This window comes from Cervus canadensis, chromosome 6 (genome assembly GCF_019320065.1).
Source record: "Cervus canadensis isolate Bull #8, Minnesota chromosome 6, ASM1932006v1, whole genome shotgun sequence".
NCBI classification, from domain to species: domain Eukaryota; kingdom Metazoa; phylum Chordata; class Mammalia; order Artiodactyla; family Cervidae; genus Cervus; species Cervus canadensis.
In genome coordinates this window covers 64,867,357-64,891,433 of record NC_057391.1, presented here as the reverse complement: position 1 = coordinate 64,891,433, position 24,077 = coordinate 64,867,357, and the positions used below count along the sequence as shown (strand labels likewise).

General features: G+C 34.0%; 1 protein-coding gene across 2 annotated transcripts in view; it reads left to right on the top strand.

The window, feature by feature from the left end:
• EXOC5 (exocyst complex component 5) overlaps positions 1–18,952 on the top strand; it is a 53,382-nt gene extending 34,430 nt beyond the window's left edge. For both annotated transcript variants that reach the window (XM_043472175.1, XM_043472176.1), the window contains exons 13-18: positions 5,497–5,605; positions 10,340–10,460; positions 12,343–12,429; positions 14,232–14,340; positions 14,536–14,751; positions 15,346–18,952. In XM_043472175.1, coding sequence (XP_043328110.1) covers positions 5,497–5,605; positions 10,340–10,460; positions 12,343–12,429; positions 14,232–14,340; positions 14,536–14,751; positions 15,346–15,534 — 831 coding nt within the window. In that variant the 3' untranslated portion in view covers positions 15,535–18,952. The remainder of the gene's footprint in view (positions 1–5,496; positions 5,606–10,339; positions 10,461–12,342; positions 12,430–14,231; positions 14,341–14,535; positions 14,752–15,345) is intronic.
• The last annotated feature ends 5,125 nt before the right edge of the window (positions 18,953–24,077 follow it).

Here is a 24,077-nt window from a genome sequence, read left to right as displayed (position 1 = left end):
TTTTTTTTCAGTCTGTGGTTTGTCTTTTTCATATCTAAACAGTATTTCAAAGAAAAGAAGTTATTAATTTTGACACTTTTCTGTTATGGGAGGTATTTTTGGTATCATATATAAGGAATCCTTGCCTAACCTAAGGTCATAAAGATTTCCTTTTATATTTTCTTTTATTGTATTTGTTTCCTTTAAGTTTTTTTTCTTTTTAAAAAAAAACATAAAATTTTAATATGATTTTGAAAGGTTACGCTCTGTTTACAATTACTACAAAATATTGGCTATATTCTCCACATTGTACAATACCTTGAGCCAGCCCAATAGTTTGTGTCTCCTACACCATATCCACATATCCCCCCACAGTGGTAACCACTAGTTTGTTCTCTGTATCTATGAGTCTGCTGCTTTTTTGTTATATTCATTAGTTTGTTGTATTTTTTAGGTTCCACATATGTGATATCATACACTATTTCTCTTTCTCTGATTTATTTCACTTAGCATAGTGCTGTGCAGGTCCTTCCATGTTGCTGCAAATGGCAAAATTTCAATTTTTTATGGCTGAGTAGTACTCCATTCTGTATATATACACCACATATTCTTACCCATTCATCTGTTAATGGCACTTAGGTTGCTTCCCTATCTTGGCAATTGTAAATAATGCTGCTGTGAACATTGGGATGAATGTATCTTTTTGGATTAGTGTTTTTGTTTTTTTGCTATGTACCCAGGTATGGAATTGTTGGGTCTTATGATAATTCTACTGTCAGTTGTTTGAGGAACCTCCATACTGTTTTTCATAGTGGCTGCATCAATTTACATTCCTACTAACATTTTGCTAGGGTTCCCTTTTCTCTACATCCTAGTCTACACTTGTTATTTGTAGACTTGATAGCCATTCTGTATGAGGTGTGTGTTTTGATTTGCATTTCTCTGATGATTAGTGATGTTGAGGATCTTTTCATCTGCCTGTTGGCCATCTGTCACCTTTGGAAAAATGTCTGTTCAGGTTCTCTGCCCAAGTTTTAATCATCTTTTTAAAAAAATCTTGAGTTATATGACTTTTTAATATTTCTGGATATTAATAACCTCTTACCTTGCGTATCATTTGCAAATATCTTCTCCCATTCAGTATGTTGCCTTTTTGTTTTGCTGATGGCTTCGTTTGCTATGCTAAACTTTTAAGTTTGATTGTTGCCATTTTATTTTTGCTTTTGTTTCTCTTTTGCTTTAGGAGACAGATCTGAAAAATATTGCTAAGACTTATGTCAAAGAGCATACTGCCTCTGTTTTCTTCTGTGAATTTAATACTATAAATCTTGAATCAGGTAGTGAAAATCCTCTAACATTTCCATAGGAGGCGTTTTCATATAATTCACATGATCAATTTGTCAGTTTCTGCGGGGAAAGAAGTTTGGTATTTTGACTGAAGTTACTTTGAATCTATAGTTCTGTTTTTGGAGAAGTGACATTTTAGCAAAACTGAGTTTTCAGATACAGTTGATTTTTATTATGTGGATTTTATACCTTCAACCTGACCTAACTCACTTACTCTAATAATGTTTCTTGTAGATTCCATAGGATTTTCTGTGTAGAGTATCATGTTGTCTGCCAATAAAGTCAATTTTAACTTATTCCTTTCAATATTTTGTTTTCTTGCTTTGTTGCACTGGTCAGAACCTCTACTACAATGCTGAATATAAGTGGCAAGAGCATGCAACTTGCGTTCAAGTGTTGCCTTTTATCATTAATATGATTCCAACTGTAGATTTTTCCTTTTTAAAAAATTTTTTTTATTGACATATAGTTGATTTATAATATGTAAGTTTCAGAATGTGTGTGTGTCTGTGTGTATGTGTTAGTAGCTCTGTCACGTCTGACTCTTTGTAACCCCATGGACTGTCGTCCACCAGACTCCTCTGTCCATGGGATTTTCCAGGCACAAATAGTGGAGTGGCTAGCCATTCCCTTCTCTTGGGTATCTTCCCAATCCAGGGATTGAACCCAGGTCCCCTGCATTGCAGGTAGGCTTTACTGTCTGAGCCACCAGAGAAGCCTCGGTTTTAGGTGTACAGCATAGCAGTTCAGCTGCACATATATTTATGTGTGTATATATATTTTTTCCTTATGGATTGTTACATAATATTGAGTATAGTTCCCCCCTGTGCTATACAGTAGGTCATTGTTGGTTGCCTGTTTTATACATAGTTGTATGTACATGTTAATCCCAGCCTCATAGTTTATCCCTCCCCCATCCCCTTTTTCCCTTTGGTAACCATAAGTTTGTTTTCTGTGTCTGTGAGTCTCTTTCTGTTTTGAAAATAAGTTCATTTGTGTCTTCTTTTTCTTTTAGATTCTACAGATAAGCTGTATTGTATGATATTTGTCTTTGTCTGACTTACTTCACTTAGTATGATAACCTCTAGGTACACACACATACATATACACATAGACACACTCATATACGTATGTGTGTGTGCGTGTGCTTAGTTGTGTCCGATTCTTTGCAGTCCCATGGACTGTAGCCTACCAGGCTTCTCTGTCCATGGAATTTTCCAGGCAAGAATATTGGAGTGGGTTGCCATTTCCTACTCCAGGGGGTCTTCCTGACCAGAGATGGAACCTGCGTGTTTTGCATTGCAGGCAGATTCTTTACCACTTAGCCACTAGAGAAACCCTGTTTGATTAAGACCCATTTGTTTTTCATAGATGCTCTTTATCAGATTAAGGTAATTCTTTTATTCATAATTTTCTGGGTATTTTTATAAGGATGATATTAGGCTTTGTCAAATGCTTTTTTGTTGTTGTTATTCTGTTAATGTTGTGAATTACGTTGATTTCCAAATGTTAACCTTGCATTGTTTTAGTAAACCCCGCCTTGGTCATCATGTATTATCCTATTTATGTATTGTTGGATTAGGTTTACTAAACTTTTGTTAAGAAGTTTTGTGTTTTTGTTCACAAAGGATATTGATTTATACATATTTTTTTCTCTTAATGTCTTTGTAGCTTTGGTATCAAGGTAATGTTAGCCTCATAGAATGAGTTGGAAAATATTCCTTCCTCTTTCATTTTCTAGAAGAATTTGTGTAAAATTAATGTTATATCTTCCTTAAATATTTGGAAGAACTTAGTGAAGTCTTTTGTGCCTGTAGTTTTAAAATTTGTGAGGTTTTTTTTTTTTTAATTTGTGAGTATTTTTAACTACAAATTCAACTTCTTTAGTAGATATGAAACTGTTTTAGTTACCTATTTCTTTTAAAGTGAGCTTTGGTAGTTTGTGTCCTTTAAGATTTGTATATTTCGTACAGATTGTTGAATTTATTGGGATTAAGTTGTTCATGTTATTGCCTTATCCTTTTTTTAATGGTCAGTTGATTTGTGTGTGTGTGTGTGTTTTAAATTGAAAAAGATTGTCTAAAGTTTTGTGTTAATTTCTGGTGTATAAAAAAAAATTTCTGGTGTATAGCGAAGTGATCCAGTTATATATATAATATTATATATAATATGTATATTCTTTTTCATTATAGGTCATTATAAGGTATTGAATATAGTTTGCTGTACTTTACACTATGACTTTGTTATTTATTACATATATAGTAGCTTATTATCTTTTTAAAACCTGTTGAATCTATAATGATGCCACCTATTTATTTCTGATGATTTGTGTCTTCTGTGTGTGATATAGGTTTATCAGTTTATTGGTTTCCCTGGAGAATCAGCTTCAGTATCATTGATTTTCCTGTTTGTATTTCATGGATGTCCACTCTTTATTATTTCTTTTCCTTCTGCTTACCTGGGCTTCATTTGACCTTCTTTATCTAGTTTTTTAAGGTGAAAGTTGAGATCATTGATTAGAGACCCTTCTTATTTTCTGATATAAGGATTTAATCTTATAACTTTCCCTTTAAGATACTGCTTTAGCTTCATACAACAGATTTTTATTTCTTGTGCTTATTTTCATTCAGTTCAAAATATTTTTAAATTTCCCTTTTGATTTCTGTTGGCCGAAGAGTAGCTTAGAAGTATGTTATATCATTTCCAGATATTAGAGAATTTTTTAGATATCTTTCTGTTAATGATTTCAGTTTGAATCTGTTGTGGTTAGGATGTATTTTGTGTGATGTGAATCCATTTTAAATTTATTGAGACTTGTTTTTTAGCCCAGAATATGATCCATCTTGGTAAATATTTTATGAATACTTAAAGAAAATATATATCCTAATGTTGTTATGAATGTCATTTAGGTCCAATTGGTTAACAGTTATTTTTATCTTGTATATCCTTACAAAGTTTTCAGTCTGCTGCTTCTTTCAGTTATACATGAATATATGGATGTAGAGAGGAGGAATGTGGAAAATGGCTTGCTAATGGCATTTGTAAAGCATCATTGAGCAAAGAAGGGAGGTGAGAGTTGTGGTAGAGAAGGGGAAAGGTCGGGGTGGTATTAAGACCAGCAAGGGAATCAAGTAATACCAAATTAATTATTATAAGCAGTAGAGATTTAGAGAATTTAAAGTGGGTTATGCGCTTTTTAACACCCAGCTGTATATATCAGATAACAAGCATTACTGTCAGAGGGAGCATGAATAGAGATGACAAATAGGCAACAATCAATTGATTAATAATGTAGGCAGCAGTTACAAGAAGTTGAGAGGTTATTTTCCAACATTTTAAGAGGGATTTAATTTTCTCAGCATAACTACTAATGATTCATTTACTAAGTAATTAATCAGCAGCAGCAACATCAACATCAAAATGAACATTTATTGTGAACTTATGTGCCAGACGCTAAGCTAAAAACACTTTACATGTATTTTCATCTCAGCGCTAGGATATGAGTACCATTACTACCATTACTACTATTCCTACCTTACAGATGAAGAAATTGAGATTTGGTGGGGTTAAATAACATCTCAAGGGTTCACTCAATGGGGAGTGATGAAGATGAGGTTGAGCCTGACCTATTTTATAGTGTCTATTATTGATTTCCCTGTCCCCACCCTCCAATAAAATGAAGAATCCTTTCTGGTTCTGAGTTTTACTAGAATAGCTTTTATTCAGTAGGTGACTCTCAGACTTCTTTTACTATGACATTAAGAAAGGCATTTTACATGGCAGTTGAGTACATTTATTATATGTACTTATGTGTATGTTATGTTTGTGTGTATTTCTTTAAAACATACTTGGCTTTAATGTGTACTTTAGATTTTATTTTCTATTTGATCTCTCTCCTCTTCTTTCTTTCCTGTCACGTTTAACATGGATTGCAATCCAGGTCAGAAAACAGTAATCTTATTTCAGCCGGGAGAATTGTAGACAAATATGGAGCACTGCAACTATATGTATATGAGAAATGCATTTTGGGTGGGTGGAAGAGATTTAAGTCACGATTTGAAAACAGAACAATATGTCTTATACAAAGTAGATTGCTTTAAAGAAAAAAAAAAGTTGCCTTTTTTTACAGGTAAACCTGAGGAGTGATGTATTTGGTTTTTCTTTTTAAAGCTCTCTGATCCTTCTGATTTACCAAGGAATGCCTTTAGAATTTTTACCATTCTTGTGGAATTTTTATGTATTGAACATATTGATTATGCCTTGGAAACAGGACTTGCTGGTAAGTATATATATTTGTATTATACTTCATCTTAAATTCCTTTGACCCTGTTTGGTTAAACTGTATGCATACTGTTGTTTTATATATATTCATCTCAGTCAATGCAGCAAAATGCTTTTTGAACTTCCTGTAGTGCAAGGATTTGTCAGATGCTAAAAGCTATACAAAGACACAGTTCTCATTTTGCTTACATTGAGCAGGGCAGGATAAGCTACAGAAGTCACAGCAGTGTATGGCAGAGTGTAATACAATGCTGTAAGTTACTAAATGCCAAGGGGGCAGAAATGGAAATGACAGCAATTCTTCTTGAGACAGTTGAGTAATGTAAAGTTTGGAAAGGAAAATGAGTCTTATCAATAAGCCTGGAAAGGAATATATTCATATGATATTTTTTCTTTTGTTTTTGGCCTTTTGGATTTACTGATATTAATAAGATAATAATGACCTCTTCCCTAAATTCTAGTCCCATTAGTTCAGTTGCCTCCTTGACTTCTCTCATCTGTTCTGTGTGCATCTCAAATTTAATGTATCCAAAATGAAACTCTCTGTCTTCCATCTACACTTCTTCCTTTCCCATTATTTCTCATGTCTCTAAAAGGCATTGCTGTTTACTATTTGCTCAAGCCCCAAACCCAGGAGTTGCCATAATTCTTCTTTTCATCAAGCCTGAACACCAGTCTGTCAGCAAATCCTGTCTATATACTGTCCAACATAACTCAAATTCGCCTACTTTTCTCCATCTCCATCGATGCCAACCTGACTTAAACATCATGATCTCCATCTGCTCCTAACTGGTCTCTTACCTTTCCAAATAACTGACTCCATGTAGCAGTCATGTTATAAATTTAAGAGTCTTAAATTTTTTTTGTTTAAGACCTTTTAGTGGTTTCCTATTACACGTAGGCAGAAAACAGCAACAAACTCTTTACAAAAGCATAGTTTTGATCTGCTCTCCTCTTATATATTCATCCTCATCTTATCTGCATTTCCCTTCACTACCCTAGCCACTCTGGCCTTTATTCTTTTTCCTCACTCAGGTTCTTTGCACTTGGTGTCCCCCGCCTCCTGACCCCCATTTCTTTTTCTTCAGCTCTTCTTATGCCTGGCTTTTCAGCCTTCTGATCTTCACTAAGGTGCCACATTTTTAGAGAGTCTTTTGCTGATGAACCTAGCTAAAGTGACCCACTTCTCCCAGCCTACTTACTCATTATTTCATCATTGAATTAACTTTTTTCATAGCACTTGTTACAATAAAATTTTCATCCATTTGTATTTGCCTCACTCATTGAACATATACTTAAGTGCTTACTCTTAGGAACTTACATTCTTATGGAAAAGATTGACAAATGACTAGTAAGTACAGTGGATAAAAATAAAATTGAGTAAGAAATAGAGAATAGTAATGGGAGGTAGAATGGGGAATTCAGGGCGAAGAGGACTTTTTTAGAAAGGATGGTCAGAGAAGGCCTCCCTGAGGAGACATGAATCAGCTGAATGAAGTGAAGGAATAAATTGAATATTTGGAGAAAGTATTTTAGGCAGAGAGAATAGCATATGAGTTCATGTAGATAGGAATCTTATTTGTCTTAATTGCATTATAGTCTAGCACCTAGAAAGCTAGTGGAGATGATGGATTTCCAGCTGAGCTAGTTCAGATCCTAAAAGATGATGCTGTTAAAGTGCTGTACTCAATATGCCAGCAAATTTGGAAAATTCAGGCCACAGGACTGGAAAAGGTCAATTTTCATCCCAATCCCAAAGAAAGGCAATGCCAAAGAATGTAAACTACTACACAGTTGCACTCATCTCACATGCTAGCAAAGTAATGCTCAAAATTCTCCAAGCAAGGCGTTAACAGTACGTGAACTGAGAACTTCCAGATGTACAAGCTGGATTTAGAAAAGGCAGAGGAACCAGAGATCAAATTGCCAACATCTGTTGGATCATAGAAAAAGCAAGAGAATTCCAGAAAAACATCTGCTTCATTGACTACACTAAAGCCTTTGACTGTATGGATCACAACAAACTGGAAAATTCTTAAAGAGATCAGAATACCAGACCACCTTACCTGCCTCCTGAGGAATCTGTATGCAGGTTAAGAAGCAACAGTTAGAACTGGACATGAAACAATGGACTGGTTCAAAATTGGGAAAGGAGTGTGTCAACGCTGTATATTGTCACCTTGCTGGTTCAACTTACATATAGAGTACATTATGTGAAATGATGGGCTGGATGAAACAGAAGCTGAAATCAGGATTGCAAAGAGAAAACTCAATAAACTCAGATATACAAATGACACCATCCTTATGGCAGAAAACGAAGAGAAACTAAAGAGCCTCATGATGAAAGTGAAAAAGCTGGCTTAAAACTCAACATTCAAAAAACTAAGATCATGGCATCTGGTCCCATCACTTCATGGCACATACATGGGGGAACAATGGAAACAGTGACAGACTTTATTTTCTTGGGCTCCAAAATCATTGCAGATGGTGACTGCAGTCATGAAATTAAAGGACACTTGTTCCTTGGAAGAAAAGCTATGACCAACCTAGACATCATATTAAAAAGCAGAGATATTGCTTTACCGACAAAGATCCATCTAGTCAAAACCATGGTTTTTTCAGTAGTCATATATCAGTGTGAGAGTTGGACTATAAAGAAAGCTGAGCACTGAAGAATTGATGCTTTTGAACCGTGGTGTTGGAGAAGACTCTTGAGAGTCCCTTGGACTGCAAGGAGATCCAACCAGTCAATCCTAAAAGAAATCAGCTCTGAATATTCATTGGAGGGACTGATGTTGAAGCTGAAACTCCAATACTTGGCCACAAGATGCAAAGAACTGACTCATCGAAAATGTCCGTGATGGTGGGAAAGATTGAAGCCAGGAGGAGAAGGGGACGACAGAGGATGAGATGGTTGGATGGCAACACTGACTTGATGGACACGAGTTTGAGCAAGCTCCGGGAGTTGGTGATGGACAGGGGAGCCTGGTGGGCTGCAGTCAATGGGATCACAAAGAGTTGGACATGACTGGGCAACTGAACTGAATTGAACTGAAGCTACTAGAAAGCACATAGCACATGCTGGAAAATGTTTGTGTATAGCGTCTTTCTTTAAAGTTTCTAAGGTTGAAGCGAAATTACCCATAATTCAATAACCTTGTGGTTTATTCTCCCCCTCCCCTGCTTTTTTTATTATTATTATTTTAACCTAGTTGCTCTCAGGATGTGCATGAACATTTGTAGCCTGCTTGCCTACCCTTCCCCTTATAGCAGAAACTTGACATCAAGTATTTAACATTAACAATTTGCAAATAACCTAATTTGGTCATTTATATTGAGATAATATCTACCTCAAAGATATGAAGATAATAAAAAAGTAACAAATTTGATTCCATATGGTAGTAAGGATTTGTTCTTTAGTATGGAAGTCTAGCATCTTCATTTTAATAGCAGTGTTGATAATTTGGAAGGGCTTAGGAAATTTTCTGGTAGGATGAGAATGTGCCTTCTATTCCTACGCATTTTCTATGCGGCTGTAGTGAACTTTGTAGAACTTACAAAGTGTTTTCCTTCTTCTGAATTATTTACTCTGGATAAAATTCTGGAACTAAAATTACCAGATCAGTGTGTTGCAAATTTTTTAAATTTCTGTGCATATAAACTTTTCCTAAGGATTTTTTTCCCCACTAATCTATACTGCTACTGGCATGTGTGCTTATACCCATTTTTCTACACTTACTGAGTTTTCTCTAAGAACTTTAATAATTTAGTAATTTAAAGACATACATAACTATTGTCTTTCATGTCTTTCATCAGTAGCCGGGATTAGTATTTCATATGTACAGGTGTATTGACTACTTTTTTCTCTTGTAAGTTTGTGTTGGAGGCTTTAGTTTTCTTGCCAGTTGGTGATTTTGTCATTTGTGGGAAAATAAAACACCTTGTTTTAAAACTTTGGGGAAAAAAATCATCCTTCTGTAATGAACTCTAGGTATTAAACTTTTAATTTCTCATTTTCTCTGAGTATTTCTCCTGGCCCTTTATGCCTTTTAATTTTAGCTAGAAACATAAATGTCTGTGGTTAGTAGGCATCATGGAATTCCTCTTTTGCTAAAGAGGAAACTGAAATCTGAAGAGGTTAGCTGTCTGTTTTGTGGTCAGAATGTGAAGTGGCTTGAATACGATGCTGAAAATCAGGAATTTATTTTGTTGACAGTGAGGAGTCTTTGAATATTTTCTAGGAAATGGTAGATAGAGAACATGGTGAAATATGTTAAGTACCTTACTCTGGCAACAAGATATAGCATAAAAAAATAAGGAGATTTGAACTAATAAGAAAGTTATTTTAACTGTTATCAGAGTTACTGAGGCCTGGTTATAAGAAAAATGGTATTAATAGAAGTGTGTTCATGGTTCATGTGAATCTTTAGGCACAGAAGGGTGGGGAAGGAGAAGGTATAGTTCAAGATGATTCGCTTACAAGTTTAGTTTTTGATTTATCTCAGCAAACAATGAAGACTTGAGTATATGGTGAAAATTTTGGCATTAAAACTTTGTTATTAACGAGCTTAATTTTACTCTTTTTGTCCACAAAAATTATTGCTGACTTATTGAAACAGCAGTTCTTTTTATGCATGTTTTATATATATATATATAAAACACATTCTTTTTTCTGTTGCCTAGATGAATTTCTTTAATATGATTCTAACATATGCATGCCTTCCAACTTTAGGAATTCCTTCTTCAGATTCTAAGAATGCAAATCTCTATTTTTTGGATGTTGTGCACCAAGCCAATACTATTTTTCATCTTTTTGACAAGCAGTTTAATGATCACCTTATGCCACTAATAAGGTTAGTCAAGTTGTCTGATTTTCATTGGTATTTCAAAGAATATTATAATATTCTACTTTATGTTAAATTTTAAAAGTAATAGCTGTTCATTGAAACATCTAACAGGACAGGAGGGTGTGAAATAAGAAGCCACCTAGTTGCTCTCAGGATGTGTATAAGCATTTGTAACCTGCTTCTTCCCTCCCCTTCCTGTCTCACAGCAGAAATTTGACATCAAGTATTTAGCATTTACCATTTGCAAATAATGTAGTGTGGTAACTGGTATTGAAATAATAGTATCTATCTCAAAGATGTGAAGTTTAAAGAAAATTTTTAAAAAGTAACATAAACTCTTCTTCCTTGCCTTCCTGTATTCTCTTCCTTCTGTGGTATTAATTTTGTTTTATTTGAAAACACTGTGTCATGATCCTAAATCTGTATGAAAGGTGACTTCTAGCTTGTTCCCACTTGTTATAGTGAAAAGGTGTACAGTAAAAATTTTATGCCATCAGTAGGACAAATTTTTGGAGAAGGCAATGGCACCCCACTCCAGTACTCTTGCCTGGAAAAATCCCATGGATGGAGGAGCCTGGTAGGCTGCGGTCCATGGGGTCGCTAAGAGTCGGACACGACTGAGCAACTTCACTTTCACTTTTCACTTTCACACATCAGAGAAGGAAATGGCAACCCACTCCAGTGTTCTTGCCTGGGGAATCCCAGGGACGGGGGAGCCTGGTGGGCTGCCGTCTGTGGGATCACACGGAGTCGGACATGGCTGAAGTGACTTAGCAGCAGCAGCAGCAGGACAAGTTTTGATGAGATATTAAATAAGATTTGGTTTATATCTTCCTGTCAATTTATGTGAACTTTTGAAGCCTATGAGAATTAAGTAAAGTAGTGTGTATGTGAACATGCTTTATAAAATTGTATGTGTAGTACTATCATTAAAGAGGAAAAAAATTCATATAAAAGATAAAATTCTAGACATTTTTTATAAACATTGACATACCAAGAAATTATTAGTCTAGAAATGACCTCAAAGATATAGATTACTTGTGATCTCTGAATCACATTTTGAGAGGAAATTTACTTTTTAATGAGTTGTAACTAAGCCATGCTGTGTGGGGCCTCCCAAGACGGTCGGGTCATGGTGGAGAGGTCTGACAGAATGTGGTCCACTGGAGAAGGGAATGACAAACCACTTCAGTATTCTTGCCTTGAGAACCCCATGAAAAAAACTCGATGGGCATGAGTTTGAGTAAACTCCAGGAGTTGGTGATGGACAGGGAGGCCTAGTGTGCTGCGCCAGAGTCGGACACGCCTGAGCGACTGAACTGAACCGAATGCCACATAGTGAAGAATTCACATATAACTATTAAGGTTGCATATTCTTTAGTATTTTGGATGTTATTTGACATTTAAGTAATATTCAGAAGGCAATAAGACTACCAAGTTGTTGGTTTTTGTTTTTTAAGATAGGAAAGCTAAATACAACTGGATTGAGTGTTAGTCTACAAATTTTCATTAATAGAATTTACTATAGTTTCAAGATGCTGTTATTTTTCTTACTATTACACCAGAAATTTAATTAAAAAGGAAACCAAATAATTCCAAAATCATGTTTATATTCTAAAGGGATATCTCCTCAGAGATGAAAATAATAAATCTAAATCCTCCTCTTTTAACTGATAAATTTTTCCTAGCATGACTGTTGTAATGAATTGAGCGTAGTGAATACTAAATAATTACTGTTTATAATGCTTCTTGGATTTGGAAGCAAATTAAAATAATGTATGTGTGTGTATGTGTATCTAGGTATGTAACAATAAGCAGGAATTACGAAATCTTTTAGAATTCTAAGGTTACTAATATGATTTTTATTCCCCCTTTAAACATTCAATAGCTCTTCTCCTAAGTTATCTGAATGCCTTCAGAAAAAAAAAGAAATAATTGAACAGATGGAGATGAAATTGGATACCGGCATTGATAGGCAAGTTTTTAGTTTTAACTATTTCTCTTGCATTTTTTTATTTGTAAAACACCATTATAACAACATGAAAACTATTTTCAGACAAGAAAAAAGTCTACTTGAATTCCACTATCCTGCTATAATGTTCGATTTTATTTTTACATATTTATTTCATCCTAATAATTTATTTTCTTGGATTCCAGATTAATTATTTATGGAAGTCAGCAGGTTTAGATTAACTTTAGACCAATTCTGTTTGAAAATCTTTCTTTTTTTTTGGTAAATGCTGCCTCCTATAGACACTCTGTCTCTCTCTGTCCCCACTCCTCCCTCTCTCTCCCCTCTCTCCCTGCCTTCCTCCCTTCCCTTTCCCTCTTCCTCTTCCTCTCTTTGGACTCCTTAAAAATGGTATGTAACCTGGAAGATTTCAGGCTTATATCTGAAATGCATTAAATTAATATACCAATTTTCTAAAAGTAACTTTAAGTGAGTGAAAACTACATTTGAAAAATTTTTTGATGTTTATTTTAGTTAGTTACCTGTTCATAGTATGGAGTGGTGGATTCTGTCTTTTGAGATGATAGTGAGCATGTGTTGATGATGATAATCATCTATTTATCAAGCTTTTATCAGGCGTTTGCTGTATGCTTGGCACAATACAAGGATCTTTACCTGTATAATTTCATTCACCTGCAATGCAGGAAACCCAGGTTTGATCCCTGGGTTAGGAAGATCCCCTGGAGAAGGAAATGGCAAACCACTCCAGTATTCTTGCCTGAGAAATCCCATGGACAGAGGAGCCTGGAGAGCTGCAGTCCATGGTTCGCAGAGTTGGACATGACTGGTGATTATCACTTTCACTTTCTTTCACTGGCACAGTACAAGGATCTTTACCTGTATAATTTCATTTAAGTAAGAAATACCATTTCCATTTTACAGATGAGGAAGTGAAAGCTTAAAGAAATGAAGTAGTTTTCTAGAGATCATACAGTTAATGCTGGTAGAACTGGAACTAAAATTCTAGAGCCCATGCTACCAGGTTTGGGCATATTTTTACTTTAATTCTCCTTTCTCTTCCGTTCAAGAAGACATATATGAATATAAGTTACTTATAGGAACTCTGGCTCTAAATATCTTTGCCTTTTACCAATCTGTCCTTTCCCATCTTTGTTTTATTCACTGTTAACGCTTAGATTGCTTGTTCCATATCTTTAATTACTCCCTCGTAATTACCCTAAAATTTATTTCCTTTGATCATAACTATCTTACAGATCCTAAACTCTGGATTAATGCAGATTCTGTTATTCTGATAACTGGATGGCTCATTGCTATTGGAGAATGTCACAAAACTCAGACATTGTTCATGCTGTTACAAACTCATACTTCATTTCTCAACTGGGCCTTCAGTACCACTTATTCAGCCTCCTGCTTATCCTTAGACTATGAAATTCAGGTTCTTTTTACCTGTTCTTCCAAACTTTGGCTATTCCTTATAAGTTCTTCTATCTTACTCCCTTCCTAAGCATTCTCCAAATATACTTGGTGAAGGAAATGAATTAGTGACAGTCTTCTAAGATCTTTAAGATTTTCTTAAATCAAGTAATAGACAAATGAGTCTTTGCCCTGTGTTTTGAGCAGGAAGCTAGTAAAACTAAGACCTCTTTGCTATCAAGATCTAGAATTTACTTGTTTTAAAATCTGAAGTATACCAATAGTAAAATAGTTTTATGGTGACATGAAATTAAATAACTTTAATTTAGTATAAATAATATAAATTAAAGTAAATTAAATGGATCAAATACATGGTATTCTCAATTCTCTAGGACGTTAAATTGTATGATTGGACAAATGAAGCATATCTTGGCTGCAGAACAAAAGAAAACAGATTTTAAGCCAGAAGATGAAAACAATGTTTTGATTCAGTATACTAATGTGAGTAAAATGATTTAATATGTTAGTAAGAATATCTGCTTTATTCGTACTCTTATTAACATTTCATTGATGTATCTTATTATGTTCCAAGTTTTTTTTTTTAATACTTAGAGATTAGTGAGAAATTATATGTATTTTCTTCTTAGCTAAGCTGATACATATTACTGTGTAATAAGTGTAGAAAAAATTTTACAGGCCTGTGTTAAAGTCTGTGCTTACGTAAGGAAACAAGTGGAGAAGATTAAAAATTCCATGGATGGGAAGAATGTGGATACAGTTTTGATGGAACTTGGAGTACGTTTTCATCGACTTATTTATGAACATCTTCAGCAATATTCCTACAGCTGTATGGGCGGCATGTTAGCAATCTGTGATGTAGCTGAGTATAGGAAGTGTGCCAAAGACTTCAAGGTATGTGTTCACAAGTAGTAACCTGGTAAACAAGTTCAGGAACATCAGTCAGATCATAAAAATGTGTACTGGCATAATCATTAGTGGGAAGTTTATAACTTTAGTTGATACTGTAATGAGACAGATCTGACATTTCCTAAATGAAAAAGTGTTATTCCAATCATAATTCCAGTATTAACACATTTTTGCTTTGAGCTTTTAGAAAATGCCATATTTTAGTTCCATAGTCCAGATGACCTTATTAATGCCCATAACTAATGCTGTATATCATATATCAAGAAAATATGTTCTTTCTTCATGTATATCTCTTGGAAATCAGTTTCCATCCAATGTTTAAATTATTTTAAAAAGCTGTAAATTATTGATAACTAGTTCTACTTCACAAAAGTATAAATGATTATTACTGTTTGAATAAATTGGCACAATATGAATCTTTTCAAAAAGATTTTAGTTTTTAACACTTTGGTAGCTTTTAAAAATGCTAACATTGAACTCTTTAACACTGGTTAAGTCCTGACAGTACATAAGTGAGAACAATTTACAAACTGATTATAAAACTAAAAATATTTTTTTCCTTCTCTTATCTCAACTCAGATTCCTCTGGTATTACAGCTTTTTGATACTCTGCATGCACTTTGCAATCTTCTGGTAGTAAACCCAGATAATTTAAAGCAAGTCTGCTCAGGAGAACAACTTGCTAATCTGGACAAGAACATTCTTCACTCCTTCGTACAACTTCGTGCTGACTATAGATCTGCCCGCCTTGCTCGACATTTCAGCTGAGGTTGAATTTACAAGGGAAATGTGTTGTACTCCAGCAAGCCTTGGTTGATAGAAAGCACAGAAGGTTTCTTATGACACAGCCAACATTTTATTGAAAAATGACTGTTTGGAAAAACAGCAGCCATACTTACCCTTGAGGATTTATTTGAAATTTGGACAATACCAAGAATATTTTGCTTTTTTCCTTAAGTTGAATTTTAATTCCATTTCTGAACTTAGATAAATTTCAAACTCTGTGAAGCTATATGTCATTGTTTTCATCCTGGAAAATGTTGGTGTCAGAAGGTAAATGAGATTGTTACAAGTATTCCAGTTCATGTTCTTTAACATAGTCCATCGGGAAATTTCAGCATCCTGTTTTGCACTAATGATGGGTAAAATACAGCAAGATTCATTTATTATTTATCAATTTTCAGTGACCTTTTAGCACTGGTAATTGTTAATTAGATTATTTTTAAGTTTTCCTGGAGAATTTTTTGCCTATTTCAAAGGTTAAAAATTGGGCATAATTTCTGTAGTTGGTTGATTGAATTTTTTCCTGAGGTACAGCAGTAATGCTATTCCAAAAAAAATGTTATAAAGAAAACTAAAATGAAATACATTTTATGTAGGTATTAGCAGTGGATCAAAATACATCTGCTTTCTGGGTAAAAGGAAAAAAAAGTTTACAATTTCTTATTTGGTAAACAGATTTTAAGCCAATCCTAGCAAGAAATTAATAAAGCTACCTTATTTTATATTTCACTTAAGATAAAATAGAGGATCTTAACTAAAGAACCATATTTATTCGTTATTTTAATATTATAAGGGGAGTAAGAAAGTGAGGTATAGTCTAAATGGTGCATATGAGAATTATTGCCAGTGTTTAGTAGCAATGCAATCCTTTAAGATTTTTATCCTTAACGCTAAACTGGAATAAGATGGAATGGCTAAACATGCAGGTAGTCTTCTATTTTAAGAGGAATTGGGAATTGATAGTCAGCATTATATTCTAGTCCAGAGATGAACTTTGTAAGGACTAGTAGTTTTTAAATATATAGTGTCTGTCATTATCTTTTTCAAGGCATTTCTGACGTGATTCCTACTGAGTGTAGTTAATTGAATTGGCTTAATATGGTGACATAATAAATCACTTATAAAATTTTAATTATCAAGTGGAAATATTAAAAAATTATTAGCTATAAATTTTCTCTGCAAGAATACATTCTTAGCTGTATGTAGTGGTTCGACTTCTCTTATATTGTTCTTAGTCTTCCAGGAACAGATAAACTTCAATGTTTAACTCATTTTTGGCTTTTCTTTTTCCTCTAATGTAGGCTTTTTGGCCTAATTTTGGAAAACTACATTTAAGAATATGTTTCTGAATGTTCAACTTTACCAAAACTTCCAGGTCCAGAGTGAGCTAGCTACTGTTGAAGTTACTTTTAACTGAATTTTCTTCATTTTCTGTTTAGCCCAGTGTTATCAAGGTAAGCAAGAGAAATAAAGTATGCCAACATTTATCAAAGCATTTTAGGAAATTGTGGCAGCTTTGGAAGGCTGTCTAGTTTTCTATTCCTTAGCCAAAGGAAAGCCAGAACAAGTTTTGGGTATTAGAGAAAGTCATATGCTTGCTTGTACTATTGCCATTTTAGAAAGCTCTGATGTGAATTCAAATTATACCTCTGTTACTTAAAGCCAACAATTTTAAAGCAGTAGTTTTACTGGCCATTTGAACTCTTTGTACACAGTGTCAATTTGTTTTTAAAAAAAAAAGGGAAACAATATCAAATAAAACATGAGAGAACATTATAAGACTTCTACATCAGAGAAGTGTTTCAAATTATTTTGTTTGGATTAATTTTTAAAATATAAAGCATATATTTGTTGCTTAGCTGTTTTGTTAATTTTTATTTTTATATTTGAGTTCTGTGCAATATTTTCCATTATGATCATTGACAGGACACTAACAAAGAAAACTCATAAGTGAATTCTTAATTTAGAAGTGTTAACATTATTGCTCAATAAACAAATTCCCTGCAGTTGTTTTTTTATTTCACTCCATTTTTACATTTTGAAGACATCATACTGAATTTTATAAATTATTTTTATTAAATTTTTAAGATGTTCCTTATTTCTCATGGCATATGTCTTCTCACTTCCTTTTTAAGCAGAAAAATACTTGACTATATAATCAAAATTAGGAACAAAAAATTTCTCTAAGAAAAAAATTTATTGTATAAAACAGTGCATTCTTTGGATTCGTTATATTTTATTTTTAAAGTAGTTTTCATATTAGTGGACAATATGAAATTTTGCCCAAAATGTATATGACTCAAAAGAGATGATAGATAAGTAAAATGTCTTCATATGCATATGGTAAAATTTTAGGTAGTGATAATGGAGGTTTGTAACTTTAGCCAACATTTGAATGAGGAGAATCTTCATAATTTTTCCAGTTTCGCATGAGCTAACATGCAATGTTTAGATAATATTTTGAAGTTAAAAATATGCTCTTAAACACTGCATTTTTAGAATATGCAGAAATACTCAAGAAAAATCTTGAGTGTATTATGTTTTCATAAAATGATACAGAAAGTGAAATACAGAATGCAGGTGATATTGAAAATGACAGCTAACCAAAGTAGATGAATACTTCTTATGCTGCATCCTTAGACAGTTGGCTATCTGACTATTTTAAGACAATTATTAGTAGCCTCATTTTGAGTACCACCATTGTTGCAAATCCCTAGCATCTTTCTTGTTTTAAAGAGAGCTTCTAAGTAAGTTAATTTATGGTATAGTTTAGACTATCTCTTTTCTCTTTCACTTGAAATATTTCACATCATAAAATAATTATCACCTAGTAGATAGATTCAAAGTGGAGAATTTGCTGCTTCCTTAAAAATGCCTTTTGGTCATCTATGATGATGAATATTTAATACATCTAGTTAGATAAACAGATTTTTGTTCCTGAAGTGCCAGAAAACCTGTTAAGATGGTCATGTTTATATATTGCCTAAGGCATACTTGAACTGCATGTGAGAGTCAGGTTCCCTGGGTGTGTAATTTGTTAGTGACTTCAAAAACTCACATTTTGGAGTTTAGCTTTTTTTTTTTTTTTTTTAATGCAGAGATATTCTGTGTATTACCCTTATTTGCCCATTGATTCAGAAGTGTGAGATATTTTCTAGAAGCATAATTTCTAGTGGAGAATTTGACATACAAAGCATTGTGTGCTTTCATCTGATTAGTTTAGCTGTATTCAGTTCTCTGGTACTTCTCTTTGCTTGAGCAAGTCTGTCCTGAAATACATTGTGTACTTTGGAGGAAAAGAACCAGTCCATATTGTTACTTTAAGTAATTCAACATAAAGTAAAAACAGCCTTTAAATATTTTTGATGCATAATAAAGATAATTATAGCTACATTTATTGACTTAAGTCCTGTGCTCTGTGCTAAGCCCTTTGTATACGTTATTTCATTTAGTTTCAGAGCAGCCCTAAGAGCAGAGTACTGTTATCTCCATTTGAAGATACCCATTGCCCAAAAAGTTTTAAGTAGATCTGCTCAAGGTCTGCAGCTAAGTAAAAGGCTCAGATTGAAACCCGAGTCATTCTCTCTCTTTGTGCTTTATATACTTTTATCCTTATGTAACATTAAATAGGTCCTTTAGTTTGATGGGCTTAATAGTTTTGCTTAATCTTTCCTTTCATCCAATATTTGGTTCTCATTGTAGTGTTTAGATTATGAAGTTGAGATACAGAGCTAATAACTAATTTACTGTTAGACTTTTTTTTAATGTGTCCAGTGTGTGGTCATACTTTTTAAATTTGGTTTTAAAATTTTATAAGTGGTCATGCAATTTAATTGAATATTAAGTTTGTGCCTACTAGAAATCTTTCAGAAAGTTCTTTAGTATTATTTTGTGTAATCATAGTGCTACTTGAGTTATAAGTTTTGCAATAGAAAGAATTCAGATATTTTGTGCTGTATTTTGTAACATAGGAGTGAATGGCAATTCCACCTTTATAAAGATATGAAGAAATCAATATTTCTGCCTTCAGAAACAAACTATTTTAATGTCATAAGTTTGCCAGTTCTGTTGATCATTTAGTGCATTGATAGTTTTAGAATAGCTAATACTGGAGTGAAAACATAAGAGAAAATTGTACTCAGTGTATTAGCAATAGGCTATCATTTTCATGCAATCAAATATTGCATATTTAATCTTTTTAAAATTGCCTTAACTCTTAACTTTTATTTTCACTACTGATCAGTCTTACTCTTTCCTAATTTAAGGGGATAAACAACCCTCAAGTGTATGTAGAAGAGAAATCTGACACATTAGAAAATAAGAATTTTAACTGGTGATTTGAAGCAGCTAGGTTGATAACCCTGGGCTTAACAAGACTGACATTTTTAAACGAGGCCCTGTATACTTTCGGGGCTTCCTTTGTGGCTCATCTGGTAAAGAATCTGCCTGCAATGCGGGAGACCTGGGTTCGATCCCTGGGTTGGGAATATCCCCTGGAGAAGGGAAAGACTACCCACTCCAGTATTCTGGCCTGGAGAATTCCATGGACTGTGTAGTCCGTGGTGTTGCAAAGAGTTGGACTTGACTGAGCAACTTTCACTTTCACTGTATACTTTTGGACTTACCCTGGTGGCTCAGACAGTGAAGAAACTGCCTGTAATGTAGAAGATCTGGGTTTGATCCCTGGTTTGGGAAAATCCCCTGGAGAAGGAAACGGTAACCCACTCCAGTATTCTTGCCTAGAGAATCCCATGGACAGAGGGCCCTGACAGGTTGTAGTCGATGGGGTCTCAAAGAGTCGGACACGACTAAGCAATGAACACTTTTTTCTCTGTATACTTGAACATTGTTACCTGGGAGGTAATGCTAAACTTCAGTTCTTATAATTAATAGCACTTTTGTAGGGGAGAGACAAGTAATTAACCATGCTTGCTCATTTCCTAAGTGGTTTAGAAGGTTGCTATCTGCCTCACTGTACGTACAAAGCCAATTGAAATATGAATATATCACAGTCATACTCCAAACAGCAAACAGGCTCAGAGGAAAGTCATTTATTCAGAAGGCATAGATTTGTGCTAGACAGCAGTGATGCATTACAAATATATAATTATTTTCACTAATATTTGAGCAGGTGGAATGGATTAGAACATGGTCAACATTATGCTGCTGATAACATGTATTTTTCTATATTAATATGTACTGTGCAACATGTATTAAAATTGTCAATAATTCATTTTAGCCGAGATACTAATATTTATATTACTGTGTTGAAGAGACAGTATCCAACTGAGCCACTTTTAATTTAAAAGTCTGAAACTGGAATTAAGTTTACTTTCAAAAACCACTTAAATTGCTTTATAATTACTGGAAGGTCAATAAAACATAGAATTATCAGTGACTGGTCACTTAATAGGAAGAAATATAGATAATTAAGAGTAGGGATAAGAATCTGAAATAAGTTAAATTTTATTTATAGCTCAGATGAGTTACCTCCTTTTGTTTTCACCATTGGCAATCTTAAATGAAGGAAAATGTCTTTTTCCCAGAGTATCTTCACATTAATAAACTAAGTCTGAAGATTGGATGGAACCAACCCCAAGGAATTAATCTTCATGAGTAGACTTTCAGATTTTTTAGATTAAATTTTGAGAGGTAGGAAGCGTTCTTGATTCCCCTGTAGTCTTAAATAGACAGGTGTCTTGGAATGGGGCCACCCCTTTGACCTACGTGTCATTTTAACCTTTATACTGTGGACAAAAATTTGGTTTCTTTGAACGCGGGCATTTTGTGTGGCAATCTATCAAACCTTCAGCTTTTTGCTATAGAGTAATTATCCAAATAGAATCTGGACAGTGCTGAACTAAAGAAAACTGTGACACTACCTCTTAAGTATATTGTTTGCAAATGCTGTGTGCTATTTAGAGGATTCACATAAAAATATGTGAAAATACTTTATAAGGAATAATACTAAGTGCCTCTATATTAGGATTCTTCAGTAGAATGTATTTTCAGTTTTTGCCACAAGGGGGAGGAGTTATTTTTCTAGTAATACAAACATTTTGTTCCATTAAAAAATAGAACCCACATAGCTTCTCTCTCTCACAGCACCTATGAACATGTCACTATCCTAACAGGAAGAGGGTGTGAATATGTGTGTGTCTTCAAGATTCTGAAAATCCTATGTGAAAAGAATTATCTGGGTGAATTAATGACATAAAACTAAAACAGTTTTGAAGAACATGTATGTTCACAGTGGACCCAGGAGCCGGACAGAAGAGTTCATCATAATTAAAATTGTTTTTTAGGGTTACGTATCTCATAGAATTCCTTTATCAACTCTTTAATAGGAATCTATTGGTTAGTTTTTTGGTTTTTAAGGAAAAAATTTTGAAACAATCTCTAACTTACAGAAAGGTTTTAAATACTGTACAAATAAAATTTTTCCACTTTGAGAGTAAGTTGCTGTCATGATGCCCCATTACCCTGTAATACTTTTGTATTTACAACAAGAAGAAATTCTCCTATATAGTCATAATACAATTATCAAAATCAGGAAATTAACATTGATATATTACTCCCATCTAATCCTAAGACCCCTTTCAAGTTTCACTGATTGTCCCAATAATGATTTATAAGGATCCACTTTAAAATCATGTGGTGTTTTAGGTTGTAATGTCTCTACTTTCTTCTACCCTGGAATGGTTTCTTAGTCTTTCCTTGACTTTTGCTACTGTTGACACGTTTGTAGATTATAAGCCAGTTATGTAAAATGTTCCTAAATTTGAATTTATTTCCTCGTGAACAGATTCCAGTTGTGCTTTTTTGGCAGAGATATTACAAAAGCAAGTCTCTGTTCTCATTGCAGCCTGTGAGGTAGTGCACCATCTCAGTGCACCATTTTTGATAATACTCATTTTAATCACTTGCTTACATTGCTACCTACCTATCAGGGTTCTCTACTGTAAAGTTACTTTTTCCCTTTGTAATAATTTTGTGAGAAGGTAGTTCGAAACTATGTATATATCCTGCTCCTAATCAAAATTTCAGTTTGAATTAATGGTTTTCTGGTCAAAGGATTATAACCTGTTGCTTATTTTGAATCTCAAATTGTCTCACATTTGGTCAATGGCTTCCCCATCAAGTTGGCTCCTGTGTCCTTTTGACATGTTGTCATCATTTTTAAGTACTTTCTTAGATTGGGCACACAGCTTTCTCCAAACTCATCTTGTATTTGCCAGCCCCATAGTTTGAACCAGCTGTTTCTTCATCTTTTTAGTGGAAATTGGTATTTAGAAACTACAATTTGTACATGAGATGTGCTTATAATTGAGATGTCTGTGCCATCACTCCTCAATGGATGGTGCTGTGGGGCTGTGTGTGTGTATACACGCATGTTTTAAATTTACATACACATACACTCTCCTACGTGATACCCTTTTTACCTCATTTGAGCTCCAGTACCCATACTGTGTTTCCTCCCCCATGCAAGAAGGGGGCCTTCCTCACTTCACTCAGCCTCTGAGGCTTTGGCCATAGAACAAGGTAGGGGGAATGAAAACAGTCATTACAGAAAACATGTAAAGATTTAAAAATTCTAAATAAAAATTACTCATAATTGCTTTATTCAGAAACAACAAATTTTTGGTGTATTTTCTTTTATTGTAGTGATCAAATTAGAAACACTGAATTGAGAAGGGTAAAGTGTTTATGCCAAAAACATGAGACTTGTATTTATTTTGAAGGAATTGAACTTGAAATCATGTCATATGTTTTTCTGTAATACATGTCCTTGTTATTGTGAGTAGTTGTTAATTAATGATAAAGTACATCAGAGAAACCAATTCTGAGAATAGAAATCTGACCATTAAGGACTAATTACCAATAGGATATTTTTACTAAAAAATTCAAAAGAAAATGATCATAAAATTATTGTGGAAGCTGATAAATAAAAATACATTTAAGTAAGATCAGTTTTATATGAGAAAGTCTGTATCTAGACTGGATTTGCTACATGTTAAATTTCATTTGAAATAGGAGTCTATATCTGGGCAAATTGTTCAACCCTGAGCTTCCTTGTTAGTGCTCTGTGATCACTGCTATAGCAAGCTAAAATTCTATAATTCCAAATGCAGGCATACTGTTAAGAGCCTATAGTGATATCAGAAATAGATTAGCTGAAGAAGTCATGTCTGAACCAAATGAGGATATCTGAGAACTAGATCCTCCTACAATACTACTGCTTGCAGTGACCATATACCACTTTGATTAAGAGCTAAGGCTTTTAAATCAGCCCAATGGGAGATGTGCATCGTGACCTTGCACTTACTAATTATGTGATCTTGTGCACATGTTATAAAGTGTGGAGAAAAGACACTTGTGACCTATTTCAGGCATTTAATAAAAGGTAACTTTAATAGTTTTAATTACATACCATCCCCACCAGCTAACAAATGTAATAACAGCTTGCTGTGGACTTCTACAGCACTTAGTTTCATGCTGCCATTATAACACTTAAAACTGGCCTATTA